General features: G+C 52.9%; 1 protein-coding gene across 2 annotated transcripts in view; it reads left to right on the forward strand.

The window, feature by feature from the left end:
* Positions 1-11961, forward strand: part of ZHX3 (zinc fingers and homeoboxes 3) — a 116413-nt gene extending 104452 nt beyond the window's left edge. For both annotated transcript variants that reach the window (XM_044263025.1, XM_044263026.1), the window contains exons 3-4: positions 7262-10281; positions 11850-11961. In XM_044263025.1, coding sequence (XP_044118960.1) covers positions 7416-10281; positions 11850-11860 — 2877 coding nt within the window. In that variant the 5' untranslated portion in view covers positions 7262-7415 and the 3' untranslated portion in view covers positions 11861-11961. The remainder of the gene's footprint in view (positions 1-7261; positions 10282-11849) is intronic.
* The last annotated feature ends 6787 nt before the right edge of the window (positions 11962-18748 follow it).

An 18748-nucleotide genomic window follows, 5' to 3' on the forward strand; every position in this document is an offset into this window, starting at 1 on the left:
ACATAATAGAGGCTGTATATGAAAAGCCCACAGCTAACATGCTTAGTGATGAAAAACTGAAAGCTTTTCCTTTAAGATCAGGAGCTGCCCATCTCACCACTTCCATTTCAACATACTACTGGAAATCTTAGCAGAGCAATTAGTCAAAAAAATAAAAGTCTTCCAAGGAAGAAGTCACATTATCTCTGTTCACAGATGACAGGATCATATATGTAGAAAAACATGTAAAAATTCCACAAAAATAAATGTCAGAACAAAAGAATTCAACAAAGTTCAAGGACATGAAATCAACATGCAAAAATCAGTTGTCTTTCTGTATACTAACAGTGAAAAATCTAAATAAGAAAACAGTCTCATTTACAACAGCATCAAAAGAATAGAATTAACTTAATTAAGGAGTCAAAAGACTTGTACACTAAAAACTATAAAACAGTGCCCGACAAGATTAAAGATATAATGAAAAGGAACACATCTCGTGTTTCTGGATTGGAAGAGTTAATATTGTTAAAATGCCCATACCACTCAAAACCATCTATAGATTCAATGCAGTTTCTGTTAAAAATCCTAATGGCCTTTTTTTTTTTTCCCAGAAATGGGGGGGAAATATCCTAAAATTCATATGGAATTTCAAAGGACCCTAAATAGCCAGAACAATCTTGAGAAAGGAAAGCAAAGCTAGAGGCCTGATGCTTCCTGTTTTCAAAATATATTAGAAAGCTGCAGTGAGCAAAATGGTATGGTTCTGGCATAAAGATGGCTGTAGACCTATGCAACAGAATAGAGAGCCTAGAGGTAAACTCTTGCACATATGGGTGAGTGATGCCCAACAAGTGTGCCAAGGCTACACAATGGAGAAAGAATAGTCCCTTCAACAAATGGTTTAGGAAAAACTGGATCTCATATGCAAAAGAATGAAGTTGGACCATTATGTCACACCACATTAAAAAATTAATTAATGCAAAATGAAGACCTAAATGTACAAGCTGGAACTATAAAACTTCAAGAAGAAAAACAAGGGAAAAGCTTCATGGTATTGGTTTGGTGATGATTTCTTGGATATGACATGAAAAGCACAGGCAACAAAAGCAAAAGGCGAATGGGACTACATCAAACTTCAAAACTTCTGTACCTCAAAGGAAACAACAAAATGATAAAGTGACCTATGCAAACGGAGGAAAATTTGTAAACCATGTATCTGAGGAGGAGTAGTATCTAGAATATCTAAAGAATTCCTACAACACAATTGAAAAATTGTGTTTTTGATTGTATTTTGATTGTGATTTTGATTATGTTCACTGATTGAAAAATGAACAAAGAACTTGAATAGATATTTCTCAAAGAAGCTGTACAAATGGCCAAGTATATGAAAAGATGCTCAGCATCACTGATCCTTAGGGAGACGCAGATCAAACCGTGTGAGGCATCAACTCATACCCGTTAAAATGGCCACCATCAAAAACCTCCCAGGGGGCGCCTGGGTGCCTCAGTGGGTTAAAGCCTCTGCCTTCGTCTCCGGTCATGATCCCAGGTTCCTGGGATCGAGACCCGCATCGGCTCTCTGCTCAGTGGGGAGCCTGCTTCCTCCTCTCTTCTCTCTCTCTCTGCCTGCCTCTCTGCCTGCTTGTGATCCCTCTCTGTCAAATAAATAAACAAAAATCTAAAACAAAACAAAACAAAAACCTCCCAAACAAACAGAAAAGAACAAGTGTTGGTAAAGGTGTGGAGAAATCCATTGCAGTGAGAATGTAAAATGGTGTAACTGCTAGGGAAAGTATTATGAAGGCTTCTTAGAAAATCAAAAATAGGATTACTGCATGTCCAGCAAACCTCCTTCAGGGTATGTATTCCAAAGTAACAAATGCATGGGCTTGAAGAGGTATTTGTATAACCGTGTTCACAGCAGCGTTATGCACAACAGGCAAAGCATGGAAGCAACCTAAATAATCTTCAACAGATGAACGGATAAAGAGAATGTAGTATACATGTACAATGGGATGTTATTCAGCCTTAAAAAGGAAAGAAATCCTGTCAATTAGTACAACATGGATGAACTTGGAGGACATCACGCCAAGTGAAATAAGCCAGTCACACACAGACAGATACTGCGTGCTTCTAAGTTGTTGGACTCACAGAAGCAGAAAGTAGAACAGTGGTTGCCAAGAGTTAGGGAGAGCAGAAAGGGGGCCCGTTGCTGTTCCGTGGGTGTAGTTTCAGTTTTGCAGATGAAGAGAATTCTTGAGATCGGTTGCACAAGAAAGTGCATAAAGTTAACTCTACTGTAGTATACACTTAAACGTAGTTGAGATGGTAAATTTTATATTACATGGTTTCACCACAAGAAAAAATTGAGGGTATAATTTTATTAAATGCTGTTTTAGTTTTCCTCCTTTATTAATGAAGATCTTTTTTTTGTTGTTTTTCAGAAATTTCCTAATATTGGGGCACCTGGGTGGCTTAGTTGGTTAAGTGTCTGCCTTTTGCTTGGGTCATGATCTCAGGGTCCTGCAATCGAGCCCCATGTCGGGCTCCCTGCTCGGCCCAGAGCCTGCTTCTCCCTCTCCCCGCCCCATCCTGCTTGTGTGTGTGCGCTCTTTCTGTCAAAAAAAAAAAAAATAAATCTTTTTAAATAGTTTAAAAAAGAGGAGAGAGAAATTTCCTAATATTTAAGACACTCTTGCAATCTCACTATAAACCACAGCTTCATTTGTGACAGATGAGCCATTTTCCTTAATATAGAGAGGACTCCCTACAGTGCTAAGCAAAATAAATCAGAGAAAGACAGATACCATACGATTTCACTCATATGTGGAATGTAAGGTACAAAACAAAGGGGGAAAAAAGGCAAACCAAAAAACAGACTCTTAACCTATAGAGAACAAAGTGATGGCTACCAGAGGGGAGGGGGTTGGGGGAAAATGATGGGGAGCACGCTTTTGATGAGCTTTGAGTCCCATGTGGAATTGTTGAATCATTGTATTGTAACCTGGAACTAATATTAAGGGCACTGTATGCTAACCATAGTGGAACTAAAAAAATAGACGGTGGACTTGCAAAATCCCATAGAAAAGTAGACAAAAAATAATTTATTACAAAATGTCAGTGATAAGTGAAAAGATTTTCAACCATGCCTATAAAGAAATGCAAGTTAGAACCATAGTGACCAGTTCTTTATGTACCAAATTAGCAAAGACTAGAAATAGTAACAATACGCAGTGGCAGTGAGGGCACGAGTGAAAAATCATCATCTGTTTGAAGGGAGACAGAGAGAGCGAGTGAGCGAGAGCACGCAAGCTCGCACACAAGCAGGGGGAGCAACAGAGGGAGAGGGAGAAGCAGACTCCGCGCTGAGCATAGAGCCCAATGTGGGCTTAACTGACAAGCCTCCCAGGAGCCCCAGGGAAATTTGTATTTTCCTAACAATATTTTACTAGTCAGAAATTCTTGTTTTGTTTTGCTTTTGTTTAAGTGGGCTCCACGGAAGCCCAATGCGGGGCCTGGACTTATGACACTATGAAGTCACAGTTAAGCTTTACCAACTGAACACCCTGGCATCCCCTGGTCACAAATTCTTGTAAGAAATTCAGAATTTTAGAAATTCTCAAAGGCACAAAAGTATATGCAGGGAAAGTTATTGAGCCATTGCTTGTAATAGTTTAAAAACTAGAGAAATGCAAATGTCTATTAACAGCTAGATTGGTGAAGTAAATTAGGACGCACCCATAAATTAGAACATTGTTTAAAAGAGTGAGATATACTGTAGACTCTAACACTCTTCCCATTGCCGTGGGAGGAAAATCAGCAGAATGAAGGGTAAAAATACAACTCTATTTTTCGTGTGTTAAAAAAGTGGTTATACTCTCTCCTAATGATGACTTGAGCCCTGCCACTCGATGGGAGAATCAGCAGAACCTACAGGATCTTATCTGGAATTGACATTCTCTATTGTAATTTTGTTCCTGTTTATTTTTAAATTTTCTTTTTGTTTCACTGGAAAGATGATGCTCAGTTTTCAACACTAAAAGTGTACAAGTTGCTTTGTTACAATAAAACTAAATGTGTACACATACACACACACAAAAGTGGTTGTAGTAATCTGTGCCTAGAAATTATTTGAAGTAATGGACACTAGCTATCTTTGGAGTGAGTAGGGCAGAATTTCACTTTTCTTCATTGTTTCTGAGAGAGAAAGAAATTTTTTTTTAAAGATTTTTTATTTATTTGACAGACAGGGATCACAGGTAGGCAGAGAGGCAGGCAGAGAGAGAGGGTAAGCAGGCTCCCCGCTGAGCAGAGAGCCCGATGCGGGGCTCGATCCCAGGATGCCGGGACCACGACCTGAGCCGAAAGCAGAGGCTCCAACCCACTGAGCACCCAGGCGCCCGAGAAAGAAATTTCTACAGAAAGAGCACAATTTGAAAGAGGAAGTAAAAAGGATAAATTTCAATATAAATTTATATTGCTAACATTTTTTTTATAAAGGGAATGCTACCTGCAAATTTTTGTGTTGGAATGAGTTGAGATTTACATATGGTTTATTATATTGCATGACCAACTTCTAAATGTTTCATGGCTTTTTAAAAGAATATGAAGTTGGAGGACTGTGAGTGTCACTATTAAAGTCGCAGGAAACAGCCCAGTCCTCAGTGTAGCCCAGGAAGCCTTAGGGGCCCCCCACAGTCATGCACCATCAATAAACTATACTGTACCCCCAGAATAGGAAGTTGATTATCGTAGAATATTCAACTCTTCCCGTATCTGTCACACTAGCCTCCGGTAGGAGTCACATTCTCTGCCTTCAGTGTTGTCGACTTGATCTTTCAAAACCCCAGAAGCATGTCCCAGTCTCTCACTGTGGTTAGGTTTCTGTGGCTCTGTCAGCCGCTCCCATGATTCCTGTTCTTACTGCTGAGTCGTGGGCTGTTCCGGAGTGCTGCAGCCGGACCTGCTGAGAGTCTGCTGAGCCTCGCGTCTCTAAATATTTCAGTCATCTTGTCCAGCTTACTGCCCTCCTAGTTCTTTCCTCAGAATTAAAAAAAGACAAAAAAAGAAGTTCTTATCTTTAAGAATTTGACCTATAAACTCATACTTTGTCAAGCCCCGCGTAAGTTAATGAACTGACTGACTGTCTCTCAGTTCCCAAAGACACATTTTTTTAAAGTTATATGCTTTTGTTCTCATTTTGTTAAAATTACTAGACAGGAATTTTTATGACAGAGTGTGGAAGAGATTATATAAAGAATGATGAGGGACGCCTGGGTGGCTCAGTCGGTTAAGCGTCTGCCTTCAGCTGAGGTCATGATCCCAGAGTCCTGGGATCGAGCCCCACATCAGGCTCCATGCTCAGCAGGGAGCCTGCTTCTCCCTCTGCCTGTTGCTCCCCCTGCTTGTGTGCTCGCTCTCTGACAAATAAATAGATAAAATCTTAAAAAAAAAAACTTAAAAAAAAAATGATGAACATGTAGTTGTCCTCTGGACCTTCTCCATAAATCTTCGGCAGCATAAAACCTTGCATGTATATCAGCCCCCGTCACTCAGGGCTTGATTTAGGAAACTGTTTCCACATGGCCATTAAGATCTCATTAGAGCTGCTCCACGAATGTCTTCTGGATGAATGGTTTTCTGAATAATTGGGGCTTTACCCTTTAAGTACCTATTCTATTGGATACCCTTTTAAAAGTGTATGACAGGGGCGCCTGGATGGCTCAGTGGGTTAAAGCCTCTGCCTTCAGCTCAGGTCATGATCACGGGGTCCTGGGATCAGGTCCCGCATTGGGCTCTCTGCTCAGCGGGGAGCCTGCTTCTTCCTCTCTCTCTCTCTGCCTGCCTCTCTGCCTGCTTGTGATCTCTCTGTCAAATAAATAAATAAAATCTTAAAAAAAATTAAACTAAGGTGTATGACAAATAAACTTACCTAAATGGGTAATATTGTTAAAAACAGTCCCATGGTAAGCATCCAGGTGGTAAGTAGATGGGTGCTCCCTAAAGAATTCTTTCAACGTTGTCAAATGTTTGAAAATTTTCCTAATAAATATTGAGGGGGGGAAGATCACTTTGGAAAGTCCTGTGGCCCTTGTTTCAACAGCCTTGCGGTTACTCAGCTCAGCGGGTGGAGCAGCTGCGGTTTGCACGTCTGCATCCGTGTAGTAGCACGCGATGGCACCTCAGCCCTCCGCCAGAGGGACGGACCCGGTTTGGTCTGTGCGTCCGCCTGCCGGCTCTCCCTCTTAGCCATTATTATGAAGTCATGCGTATCTGTGCACAGTGTTTGTGTGACTCTATTGTTACTTCTTCTGTGTGTATACGTAGCACTGGACTTACTGGGTCTTACGGTAACTCTTCATTTCACTTCTCGAAGAACTGCCGAACTGATTCACAGAGCGGCTCTGCCAATTTACAGGCATCTCACCGGCCACAGAGGAAGGCTCTCATCTCACCCGGGCCTCACCTGTGCGTGCTGTTATCTGTCACCGTGATGAAAGCCATCCTGGTGGGTGTGGCCGGGCAGCAGGCCGGGAAAGGCCACAGAGGGGGGCCCGGCTCCTGTGGGCTGCCAGACACCCGCCCCCCCCCCACTTCACACACTGCAGCTGACTTTGGCCTCTGGGCCTGACTTGGGAGAGGCAGAGGCGGCGTCTTGTTCTCATGTGTGGGAAGGCTATGAAAAGAAAAACCCTTGTTGGCCCAAACATTTAAACAAGAATTACACTAGATGTTTTGTTCTCGCTCTGACATGGTCAGAATTAATTTGGAGATCGAAAAAAGGATTATTTTATTGTTATTGTTGTTGCTTGGTTTTTGAATCTGAGTTACTTAATACAAGAATACAGAGGGAAATACAAAACAAAACATATGTCTTGGGGCGCCTGGGTGGCTCAGTGGGTTAAGCCGCTGCCTTCGGCTCAGGTCATGATCTCAGGGTCCTGGGATCAAGTCCCACATCGGGCTCTCTGCTTAGCAGGGGGCCTGCTTCCCTTCCTCTCTCTCTGCCTACTTGTGATCTCTCTCTGTCAAATAAATAAATAAAATCTTAAAAAAAAAAAAACCCATATGTCTTAAGTCTATTAAATTGTACTGGAACCTCCCCAGGTCATACTTCAGGGCCTTACTCTGTGGGGGGGGGGGGCTCCACATTCAGGCTGCTCGGGAACTTCTCGAAGAAAGGTCCCTGTGATAGAAGGCAAGCTGCAGGGCTCGTCTGCGTGTCTGGAAGTACACAGCCAGAACCTAAGAGATCATGAGCGTTTTTTTTCTTCCCCCTTAGGTTTAATAGGAAAAACTTGCTTTCTGCAAACAACTGAGAAAACTGCCCTTGAAAACTGTTTCTTTGGTCCACATGGAGCAGCTGGAACATACTACACTGTGAGGCCCTTGACGGGACAGGCGCTCACCCCTGGTCAGCCAGTGTGATTGTCGCCATGGCTAGCAAGAGGAAGTCCACCACCCCGTGCATGATCCCTGTGAAGACCGTGGTGCTACAGGACGCCAGCGCGGAGGCCCAGCCCGCCGAGGCTTTACCGGAAGGACCCCAGCAGGAGCTGCCCCCCGAGGTGCCTGCCAGCAGCAGCGAGGCTGCCCCGACATCCAGCAGCACTGATGGCCCCGCCCTGGCCAATGGGCACCGGGGCACGCTGGACGGCTATTCGTTTTCCTGCAAATACTGTGATTTCAGATCCCAGGACATAACTCAGTTTGTGGGACATATGAACTCAGAGCATGCAGACTTTAATAAGGATCCAACTTTTGTATGCACTGAATGCAGTTTTCTGGCAAAAACTCCTGAGGGCCTTTCTCTGCACAATGCCAAGTGTCACTCGGGAGAAGCCAGCTTTGTGTGGAATGTGGCCAAGCCAGACAATCACGTGGTCGTGGAGCAGAGCGTCCCCGAGAGCACCTGTGCTCCTGACGTACCGAGTGAGCCCAGCGCCGAAGGGACTGACGGACAGGCCGAAATCATCATTACCAAAACTCCAATCATGAAGATAATGAAAGGCAAAGCTGAAGCCAAAAAAATTCATACGCTCAAGGAGAACATGTCCAGTCAGCCTGTGGGTGACACGGCCTTACCAAACCCACCAGCGGGGGAGACCGAGGCGAAGGAGGGGGACCACCCCTTTGTCAATGGGGCGGTCCCGGTCAATCAGCCGGCCCCCAGCTCGGCCAAAGGGCCACACGCAGCCAACGGGCCCCTGCTGGGAGCGGTGCCGGTCCTGCCGGCCGGCATAGCGCAGTTCCTCCCCCTGCAGCAGCCGCCCCCCGTGCACGCCCAGCATCACGGGCACCAGCCGCTGCCCACGTCCAAGTCCCTCCCCAAGGTGATGATCCCCCTGAGCAGCATTCCCACCTACAATGCGGCCATGGACTCCAACAGCTTTCTGAAGAACTCGTTCCATAAGTTCCCCTACCCGACCAAAGCGGAGCTCTGCTACCTGACCGTGGTCACCAAGTACCCAGAAGAGCAGCTCAAGATCTGGTTCACAGCCCAGAGGCTGAAGCAGGGCATCAGCTGGTCCCCCGAGGAGATTGAGGATGCCCGGAAGAAGATGTTCAACACGGTCATTCAGTCCGTTCCGCAGCCCACGATCACCGTCCTCAACACGCCCCTGGTCGCCAACGCCGGCGGCGTCCAGCACCTCATCCAGGCCGCCCTCCCGGGTCACGTGGTGGGGCAGCCAGAGGGCACGGCGGGTGGCTTGCTGGTCACGCAGCCGCTGATGGCCAACGGGCTGCAGGCGCCCAGCTCGTCCCTGCCGCCCGCCGTCACGTCGGTGCCCAAGCAGCCCCCCGCGGCGCCCATCAGCACAGTGTGCTCCAACTCGGCGTCGGCGCTGAAGGTGGTCAACGCGGCCCAGTCGCTGCTCACGGCGTGCCCCAGCATCACCTCGCAGGCCTTTCTGGACGCCAGCATCTACAAGAACAAGAAGTCGCACGAGCAGCTGTCCGCCCTGAAGGGAAGCTTCTGCCGGAACCAGTTCCCGGGGCAGAGTGAGGTGGAGCACCTGACCAAAGTGACCGGCCTCAGCACCAGGGAGGTGCGCAAGTGGTTCAGCGACCGCAGGTACCACTGCCGGAACCTGAAGGGCTCCAGGGCCGTGCTGCCCGGCGACCCTGGTGCCATCGCCATCGACCCCGGGCCCGAGGCGCCCTTCTCTCCGGCGGTGGCCAAGGCCCCCGAGGTGCCCTGCGTCCCGCCAGCCGCCACCCTGGCAGCCCCCCCTTCCGCCAGACGCCAGGCCTGGCACCAGACCCCCGATTTCACCCCAACCAAGTACAAGGAGCGAGCCCCAGAGCAGCTCAGAGCCCTGGAGAGCAGTTTTGCACAAAACCCCCTTCCTGCTGACGAGGAGCTGGACCGCCTGAGGACTGAAACCAAGATGACCCGGAGAGAGATCGACAGCTGGTTCTCCGAGCGGCGGAAGCGAGTGAGCGCCGAGGACCCCAGGAGGGCCGACGAGGGCCCCGGCCCGGATGAGGAGGCGGTGGCGGCTGCCGAGGACGAGGCGGGAGAAGGGGAGCTGGTGGGGGACCTGAGGGTCCCCGGCGACGACGGCTCCTTGGAAGGGCTTGGCAGCCTCGCCCTGGCAGAGCGCAAGGTCAGCCCCATCAAAATCAACCTCAAGAACCTGCGGGTCACCGAGGCCAACGGCAGGAGTGAGCTCCCGGGGCCAGGTGCCTGCGAGCCCGAAGAGGATGGGCCCGGCAAGCCTGCCGAGCAGCCCCCCGGCAAGGCGAGCTGCAAGAAGACGGCCCAGCAGCGGCACCTGCTGCGCCAGCTCTTCGTGCAGACGCGGTGGCCCAGCACCCAGGACTATGACGCCATCACGGCCCAGACCGGCCTGCCGAGGCCCGAGGTGGTGCGCTGGTTCGGGGACAGCAGGTACGCCCTGAAGAACGGCCAGCTCAAGTGGTACGAAGACTATAAGCGGGGCAACTTCCCCCCAGGGCTGCTGGTCATCGCCCCTGGCAACCGGGAGCTGCTGCAGGACTACTACGGGACGCACAAGACGCTGCGGGAGGAGGACCTGCAGAGCCTCTGCGACCAGACCCAGATGAGCTCCCAGCAGGTCAAGCAGTGGTTTGCGGAGAAGATGGGCGAGGACACCCGGGCTGTGGCGGACACGGGCGGCGAGGACCAGGGCGCCCGTGAGCCTGCAGCTGTGCACAAAGGGACGGGCGACGCGTATGCGGAGGTGTCGGAAAACAGTGAGTCGTGGGAGCCCGGCGCCCCTGAGGCCAGCTCGGAGGCCTTTGACACCCGGAGTCCCCAGGCTGGACTTCAGCTGGGTAAGAAGCCCTCGGGGTCCGGGGCCATCCGCTGGGGGGAGGGCAGGGCTCCTGACAGGCCACGGGGGTGGCTGCTGTTCCTAAGCTCCCTGGCAGCGGGACCAAGTGGCCAGCTGCTTCAGGGGGCACCTGGCAGCAGAAGCCATTAGAGCGTGATGGAACATGACCCACAGTGTGATGTGTTTCCTGTGTCACTAGGGGAAGGAACGCAGTGGACCTGTAAGTGTGCAAGCTTTTCTAGACATTTCCTAGCAGTGGGAGAGTAGGTCAAATCACCCTCAGAGTCCGACGGAACCATAGCCCCTGGGTATAAGGAGAGAGCAACAGGACCGTTGAAATTCAACTCGGGATGGCGAGCAGAAGGAAAGGGGCTCAGATTGCCCTTAGATGTGCTTTAATGGAAATGGTGAAAGCCCTGTAATTTGCAATTTTTGCTCTTTCTGACTTGGAGAAATGGAAAATCATCTTCCCTCTTAGACATCTGTGGAATCAAAAGCTTGAGTTTTGTTCCTCCGTTTCTCTGGATCGTATCCCTGGTATTAGCTTGAAAGAAAACTTTAGAAGATAAGTTACCAAAGATAGTTTTAAAGCCCCAGAGAAGTCACTTTGGCAGTATCAGGTCCTGACCCCTGGGGTCCCAGCCTCCCCTTCCCCTCCACATCGTTGGGGGTTTGTCTCCGTAGAACCTCATCACAGGATGGCCCGCAGCCTGTGGAAACTGAGCAAGTGTCTGGATTCTCAGATTCTCCGATTTGGGGACCTTTAGAAGTTGGTTCTGGGTCCAATATTTCCAGACTTGGCCTTGTTTTCCTCAGGCCCCCATGAGTCAGTGAGGCCCTGACAGGCGGCGGTGGGCTCCAGGAAACAGGACTGGCTTCGCAGGGCTGGGTGCCTGGGGCACCTTCTCCACCACTGGGCGTGTCCCTCGGGATTGCCCACCCTGGCTTGCTGGCAACTAGAACGATCTAGATTTTTTAAATTAAAATCCCACTGAAGGGGGTAGCTGGAAATAGGGTGGTGGTTACAAACCTTGTGAATGTATTTAAAGCCATTTAACCGTACATTCAAAAATGATTCAAATGGTAGCTTTTATGTCATGTATGTTTTATCACAATTAGAAAAGCTAACCGGGAGGTGGGAAGAGTGGGTTTGAGTCACAAGGACTGCCCTCCCCCGCCCCCGCTCCTGAATCCACCGCTAGGCCAAGTGCGGGGTCCCCGGTTGGGACAGAGCAGGCGTGGCACTGTGGCCGCCTCCTCTTCTGTCTGCAGGACGTAACCCTTGGCTTCAGGAAGGGCTTGTCTGTGTGTCTGTGCTCGGTTTCTCCACCGCCAGCCTCCGTGCACGGGCCACGTTGGCGAGCGTCGGGGACCGTGGGCCTCTGCAGCACCCAGCGGCGGCCCGGGCTTCGGGGGCGCCGGTTGGTGGGGGGCTCTGCGGGCCCCTCGGGCTGCGGGATGGGCGGGCGGCGGGTGGGAGGGCGCGGCCCCTGTCCCGGCTGCCGGGAGGTGGGGGGCGGTCCAGGTGGCGGCCGCTGTGGGGGTGACAGGCCTGTGTTTTCTCCTCAGAAACAGACTGAATGGGAACTGCTCACTCTGAAGGACTGGCCCGTCCGGGACGCCGCCTGCCACGGGGAAGGGCTCACCCCGCCTCCGCGGCCACACGCCGCTCCCATGCCCGCCGCCGCCGCCGGGCTAGCCCGGAGCTTCTGGAGGCCCCGCCGCCCGCCCAGAGCCTGCCGCCGCCGCCCAGTGCGCCCGGGGAGGGCAGAGCGCTTGTCAGTCCTTCCTCGCACCATGTAGGACCTTTCCTTTGCCTTCCAGTGGATAAAATAGTTCAGAGTTTATATTCATAGACACGGAATCAAGTTTTTAACCTATAAATCCGCCTATCCACATTTAATAAAACATCCGATTACGAACGCTTTCGTCACGTAGAAAGCTGGGTTAGCCAGCAGCGCGCTGTCCCCCGTCATCTCTGCGGACGCCCCGTGTCTGCTCGGCAGGCGCCCAGGCCGCGCGTCCCCTGCACGCGCAGAGCCGGCCGGAGCCCTGGGCGCCCCGCGCTCCTCAGGAAGGCGGCGTCTGCCCAGGCGGCTGCCCGAGGGGGCCTTGCCCTGCCCTGCCCTGCCCTGGGGGCGACGCGGCGGGCGCCGGCCACCTGCCGGTGCTCGCTCCCCGGGCTCGGAAGCCGTTCCAGCCACACTGCTTGTTCGTGGGAGTTTGAATCATGGACCAGAACTTTTCAGTTTTCAGATCAAGTTCTTGAAGCATTTGTTGTCAAGTCCGATGTACTGACCGCTGTGCCCACATTTTTATTGTTGTTTTTCAGTCTAGATGTTCTGAGAGTGAGAGGAAAACTGAGGAAAGGAGCAGGCGGGGCCGAACGCAGAACTGCACGGCCCCAGCGTGCGGCTCTGGCCGCTGTGGTTGTCGGAGCCCTTGACCCCCACTCCCTTCAAGGCCGCCAGCAGTCTTGGAAGGAGGACCCGCGCTCGGCTGGGAGTAAGAGCGAACGCTCTGGGATCTGGGGAGCCAGGAGCTGTCAGGGCGGGGGTGGTCCTCGGCACGGAGACCTGCAGATGGGGGGTCCTGGCCGGACACCCAGGGTGCTCGTAGCCCCCCGCGCCGAGGGCCTGGCTGCGTGCTGGGCATCACTGGACAGGCCCTTGTGAGGATTTTTCTTAAGTTCTGCATTTATATTCCCAGATTTGGAAACAAGATCTTCTTTAGCCTAATTCTCATACCATTTTTTTAATTGAGAAAAATCACAGGAAAAGGTGCTTTTGAAACACTGGGCAACTTGCTTACAAAGCTGTACTACTTGGTAAATCGCTATTTCCCCAAAACTGGCTGTTCTGAGAGCAGCGGGCGATGTCCCCGGCAGCTCCACTCGCCTGCCAGAGGCCACCTGCTTCCCTAAGCCTGTGAGCTTCCCCAAGGCCCTGTGAGTATGCTGCTCCTGGGCCCAGGCTGGGGGCAGCACAGAGCGGCCCCAGAGGCAGAGGGCAGGGGCTTCAGGCACGACAGGCCGGCGGGAGGGTAGGCGCGGTCTTTCTCCCTGACCCTGCCCAGAACTGAACGGGGAGCGGCCCCTTGCTGGCTTGGCTCCAAGGACGAAGATGGTGGTGGCACCTTCTGCCTTCCAGGAGACGGCTTTCTCCGGACACCAGAAGCCCCTGAGCCCCTGCTCTTCTAAAGTGTCTTCTCCCGCTCTCCCAGGCCCAGTAGGGACCACCTCTGAGTTGTTTCAAACATGATGTATGAGTACTTGGCAAGTTCCGCACCCTGTGTTTGTGTCCTTTTCATTTGAGTGTGAAGCTCTTTAGCCCCAAAGACCTTGTGGCAGAATTGCCCGTGGTGAGTGATTGCCTTCCTTCAGAGAACAGACACCTGGAATTTTTCCTTTAGGGTTTATGTACGGTTTATGTACATGCAGATTAATTTATATATACACATAGATATAGTACAGATGCTCATTCGATACTTGTAAAATGTCCACCTGAGGTATATACCTGAGGGAGCTCCCGGCACGTGGCTGCTGGGGAAAGGAGCCTGTGTCGGAGGGAATGCCAGGCCCAAGGTGCCACTGCAGCGGCCCGGCCGGAAACCATCTGCGTGTTGGCGACACCGGCCTGCTGGCCTCCCTCTGAGCCCAGCACTGGCTAGAGGGCTTTAAAGAGAATTTTCTCAGTTATTTAACTAGTGTTCATATTTCATTTACAACCCAAACAGCAACACAAAAAATAAATTTCATGGTGGACAAGTTCACGCGGGACATAGCGACCAGACTCCGCACCAGCCTGTCTCTGGAAGGTGGAGAAGCCGCAGGCCTGCCCGCCTGGGCGTGTGCTCCTCACAGCTCTTAGCCCTGCCCATGAATGGCAAGACGGCCCAGGTAAGGCCCCCAGCAGCCTGGAGAGGCCCACCCCCTTGCTGTGGGCTTGGACCGGAGCAAATAGTGGGTTGGAGCCTCACGGTCGCAAGAATCACGGTCACGGTGATGGCGAGTGAGACGGCTGGTCAGCGAGCCGGTGCCCAGGGCTCTGGGTGCTCGGGGAATACTGCTCACCCGGCACGGAGACCCACGCAGGCCTGGAGGGTGGTGGCGGGGGCTTGGGGGGAGTGTGGGACCTCAGCAGGCAGCCCTGTGTCCTGTCACAGGACAGGTCACCGTGGTTTTGCATGCTGTCGAAGCGTGTCTGTGATGTCGCCTCTGGCAGAAGGCGGTCTGTGCGCTGCGGAGTTGAGACGTGGGGTTAGTCCCCCCTGAAGAAAAGCCTGTTGTATACGGTGACTCCTCTTTCTCCTCTGTACGCACGTGGCCGCGTCACAGATAGTAAACATTTCAGTGTTTCTCGTCTCCTGTGTCTGGCACATGTTTGGTTTGTTATAGATTTTACCTGGGGTTGTAGATGCAGTTGTAGTAGGTGAAACCAGATCATCATCTGATCAAGGAAATCTGGATTTATGATACATAGACCTTGCATATTTTGTTACTTATTTTAACTTGACTATGAGAGAGCTTTTTGATTTGAGAGGAGAGTTGTCCTGTTCAGGAGTCGCGCGTTCCTGAAACAGAGCGCCCTGCTCCGATGGCCCTGTTGGCATGTGGGGTTTGGTAGGGCCACGTGACTTGGAGCTCCTGGCCTCGCCGGGTGACTGGCGGCTGTCCCGGTGGACCACAGTGCCCCGAGCAAGCACCGGGCAGAGGCCCTGCTCCCTGTTCTCCAGAAGCACGAGTGTGGGAGCCTGGCAGTGTGGGCTGGTAGCTTGTCCGCTCGCCCGTGCACGGACGGTGGCGTCCCAGCTGGCCGTGGGGGCTGTCCCACCAGGAAGATCCAGCATCTTTTCCAGGCTAAGATGTGGCTCTTCATCCTGCTCAGTCGGTGGCTCAGTGACAGGTCCTATGCCCCCTTCCTCCCCGCTCTGGCCCTGGGACATCTGTGCCAGGCTGCCTTCCATGGAGGCTGGGCGCTCGGGCTCTCCCCACCTCCTTCCGCAGCTCCCAGCTGGGCTGCCTGGTCCCCGGCCGCGTTGCCTCTTGTCTTCCTGTTCCCTTCCCCGACTGCAACCCTTGCGCCGCAGCATCCTCGTCCGGGTAAACACCACGGCCGCAGTGCAGAAAGGCGCTTTGTAGGAGAGGAGAACCGGCCAACAAGAAAGCGGGAAACCAACACAAACCTGGAATTTTTAAATTTTTATTTATTTTTTTAAATCAAACCTGGGATTTGGGCTTTTTCTAATTTTCCTCCCCCTTTCCTTGCTCAGAGTTTATCTGGGTCAGGTTATTGGTTTGACCCACCTTTTGTATTAAGTTTAATTATCCTTAATTGTCCCTTCTCCTACTGACACGCGAGGCTCAGTCGAATGCCGGGGAAGACCCTGTAGGTGGCTGAGGGTCCGCAGGACCAGCTTCTAGACCGGAGCCAGCAGCCCCTGGCCCGGGACGCTGACAGGCTGGGCTCGCCTCACGCCCGTCTGGAGTCTCCCGACTCTGCTTCCTTTGTTCTCTTTCCTGAGGAGCACAGGCCCGCCCAGCCTTCCTGCCCAGACCTGGGGGAGCCATCTCTGCGCGGCTGGGGGAGCCCAAGCCTTCTTCCGAGCGGGCCCCGCTCCCGGCCTGGCTTCGGTCTGAGGGAACCAGCACGCTCCTCCTCTGGCCGTTTGCAACAGCCAAGTGGTGCGGCGCCAGGGCCAGGGAGGCTGGAGGCAGCTTCTCAGCAAAGTGACGGGTTTTGATTTAGGCCGAGTGACCGCGGAGGGGCGGCTGCGGGTGCACCTTGGCTGGCTGCCCGGCCCAGCTCTACGTCCAGAAGGGACGGAGAGGCCTCGGTGGGAGTTGGTTTCTGCCCCAGCCTGTGTGGCGTTCCTGGCACCGGGTCGTCCCGGGCAGGGGCTTCTCTGAGTGGACCCAGCAGGGCACGCGGGGGGCAGGTAGAGCGCTCAGAGCATTTGGTCCTAGGGGTGATCTGGAGCCTGCTTTTCTGTTTCTGAGTAACTTGTCAAGACTGGCCACCAACCTGGCCACTCCTCTGAACCGGTCCCCCCCAGGCCTTCCCCAGACAGGAGACTGGACAGCCTGGTTCCGGCAGGAAGCAGCCATTCTGTCTGCAGAGGCCCCGAGCAGGGGCGGAAACCCGCGGGCCCGGCAGGCCCAGCAGGCCCCGGTCATCACACGGACATGGGGGACAGTGAGCACCTGCCGCCTCGATTTGAAAAACACTGTCTTTTGGTTGGTAGGACCGCCAGGATCCACCCAAAACACATGAGTCCTGCTTTGCTGTCCCCAGCCCCGAGGCTTCCGCTGCCCTCAGAGCCTGGCCCTTGTAGCTACTCAGGCTGGAGCCGGGGGTGGGGGGCGGTGTGCACAGCGCACAGGGCTTTTCAGAGGTGGTCATCTTCCCTTCTGCTGGGTGTCCTTCCCGCGGCCCGCGGGGGACAGGGGGCAAACCAGGGCGCCCGAGAGTCTGCAAGCGACCAGCCGTTAGCGCCGCCTCCTCCTCCGGAGCCCGGCTCTGCCGCGGTCGCCCGCGCACCGGAGCGCTTGCGTGTTAGTGGCGTTTCTCGGTGCTGCCCTAGGACTGTTCTTCGTTCCCATGCTAAGTGGGGGACTTAGAAGTATTTCAAGTATTCGGCTGGAGCCTTAGGTGAATTGTCCAGGGTAGAGGCTGTTCGGAGTCACTGGATGTAGAAAGCTGCAAGCGTGTGGTCGTTCCCAAGGGTCAGACCCGAGTAGATCCGCTGGCGGAGAGTGAGAGTCGCCGCTCGTGGTAGCTGTTCTGTTATTTGTGTTTAAGGAGAGAGACTGTCACTCGTCCTTGGGTCCTGCCCACACAGCGGTCTCCTTCTGGCAGTTTGCTTGAGATGCTGGCTGGGCGGGAGCCCCAGGCTGAGGGGCGCCAGCTGGAGGGGGCCCAGGGAGCCCGGGTGAGTGCCAGGGGACGGGGTGCCCCGAGCAGAGGTGTTCTTGCGGCACTTCTACCTCTGGGTAGCCGTAATTGTTACAACCAACCTTCCTCTCTCCCCTGCCGGCCGTCGTTCATCGGAAGTTTGCTGAGCACAGGCTTGGTGGAAGTCAGGGAGGTTGCCGCAGCTGCAGTCCTTCCCGACGGTCCCGAGTCCTGCTGGTTTTCTGCCGCCCACGTACCTTCTGGTCTTCGGTGCCACGGGAAGGCCGGGAGCGGCTGGTGGGCAGTTTGCCCTGGTGCGCCTCTCGTCGCCCAGAGACGCCTGAAAGATGGGATCATCTTGGTGCTAAGAGGCAACTGCCCTGTCTGTCCAGAGGCAAATAGAAACTTCACCGAACTATACTAGAGGGTCCCTACCCCCTGCAGCCCCAGGTGTGGCACCAAACCGAGGGGCATACTCTGTGGGTCAGGCCTGGGTGGAATGGGAGTTCTTTACCCTGGGGTCAGAGTTTTAACAGAAAGACGAAACTTGCCTTTGGACCGTGGCTGTGCCGAGGCGGTGGAGTGGGCTGCCCTCTCTGGGCTGAATCTCCAGGCCTCATGAGGTCCCCCGTGGGGATGCTGCTATTTCTAAGATGCAAATTGCACATTTCCTAGATTTTGTATCTGTGGATTTGGATGAAGGGAGCAGGGCCAAACTGCTTATACAATTTGATATGGGCCGAAATGGTACATTTGTTCAAATCTTTTGATTGTTCCTAAATAAAAACATAAATACATTTCCCATCTGCTGAGTTTATTTTGTGGCGGAGCCCGGAAAACTAAGAACACTTGACATCTGCTGATTTATTTAGTAGGCGAGCCTGACCTTAAACGTGGCTGGATGAGCAGGGCCGTTCGCCTTGGCCCACTTCAGAGAAGTCCCACTCGCCGTCTGCACGTTGCTGCGTCCACACAACTGGCTTCCACATGACGGAACCGTGATGTTTTTAGAAATTACACCGCATAGACAAAGGCAGATGAATCAGACCTGCAGTCCTCAGGTATCTGGTGAGAGGATGCTGGCAAGTCCTTTTCTTTCCCCCTTTCCCCAGGAGAATGGTCAGAAGCAGAGCTCGTTGTGTTTGCTAGGGAGGGGCTGGTGAACCTGCGTAAGGTCTCAGGGCCTAGAAGGAAAGTCAGAAGCCTCATTCCTGGAGTCAGAATGATTGCATCTTGTTGGGGGGGACTCTGAGGGCCTGTGACGGGAGGAAGAGAGCCCACAAGTAATATCCCCGGGAGCAGAGACATAGGAAGGTAGTTCCCGTCCCAGGTGGACACCAGAGTCTGTCCCTGGAGAGAGTGTGTGTCCCTGGTGTGTCCCTGCTGGAGACTTGGCCCTGTGGAGGCCAACTTAAGCCTTGAAAAGCAGCTTTGTGCCGAATGTAAAGCAAGTCTGTGGGAGCCGGACCAGCCTGGTGGGACGCCCTGAAGCCAGTCAACTGAAGCCCTCAGGTCTGTGCAGGCTCAGGCGGTGGCTTCTTGGGACACAGCTGTGGACAGAGTTGGCAGCAGAAG

This window comes from Neovison vison, chromosome 8, assembly GCF_020171115.1.
Source record: "Neovison vison isolate M4711 chromosome 8, ASM_NN_V1, whole genome shotgun sequence".
In the NCBI taxonomy this organism is placed as follows: domain Eukaryota; kingdom Metazoa; phylum Chordata; class Mammalia; order Carnivora; family Mustelidae; genus Neogale; species Neogale vison.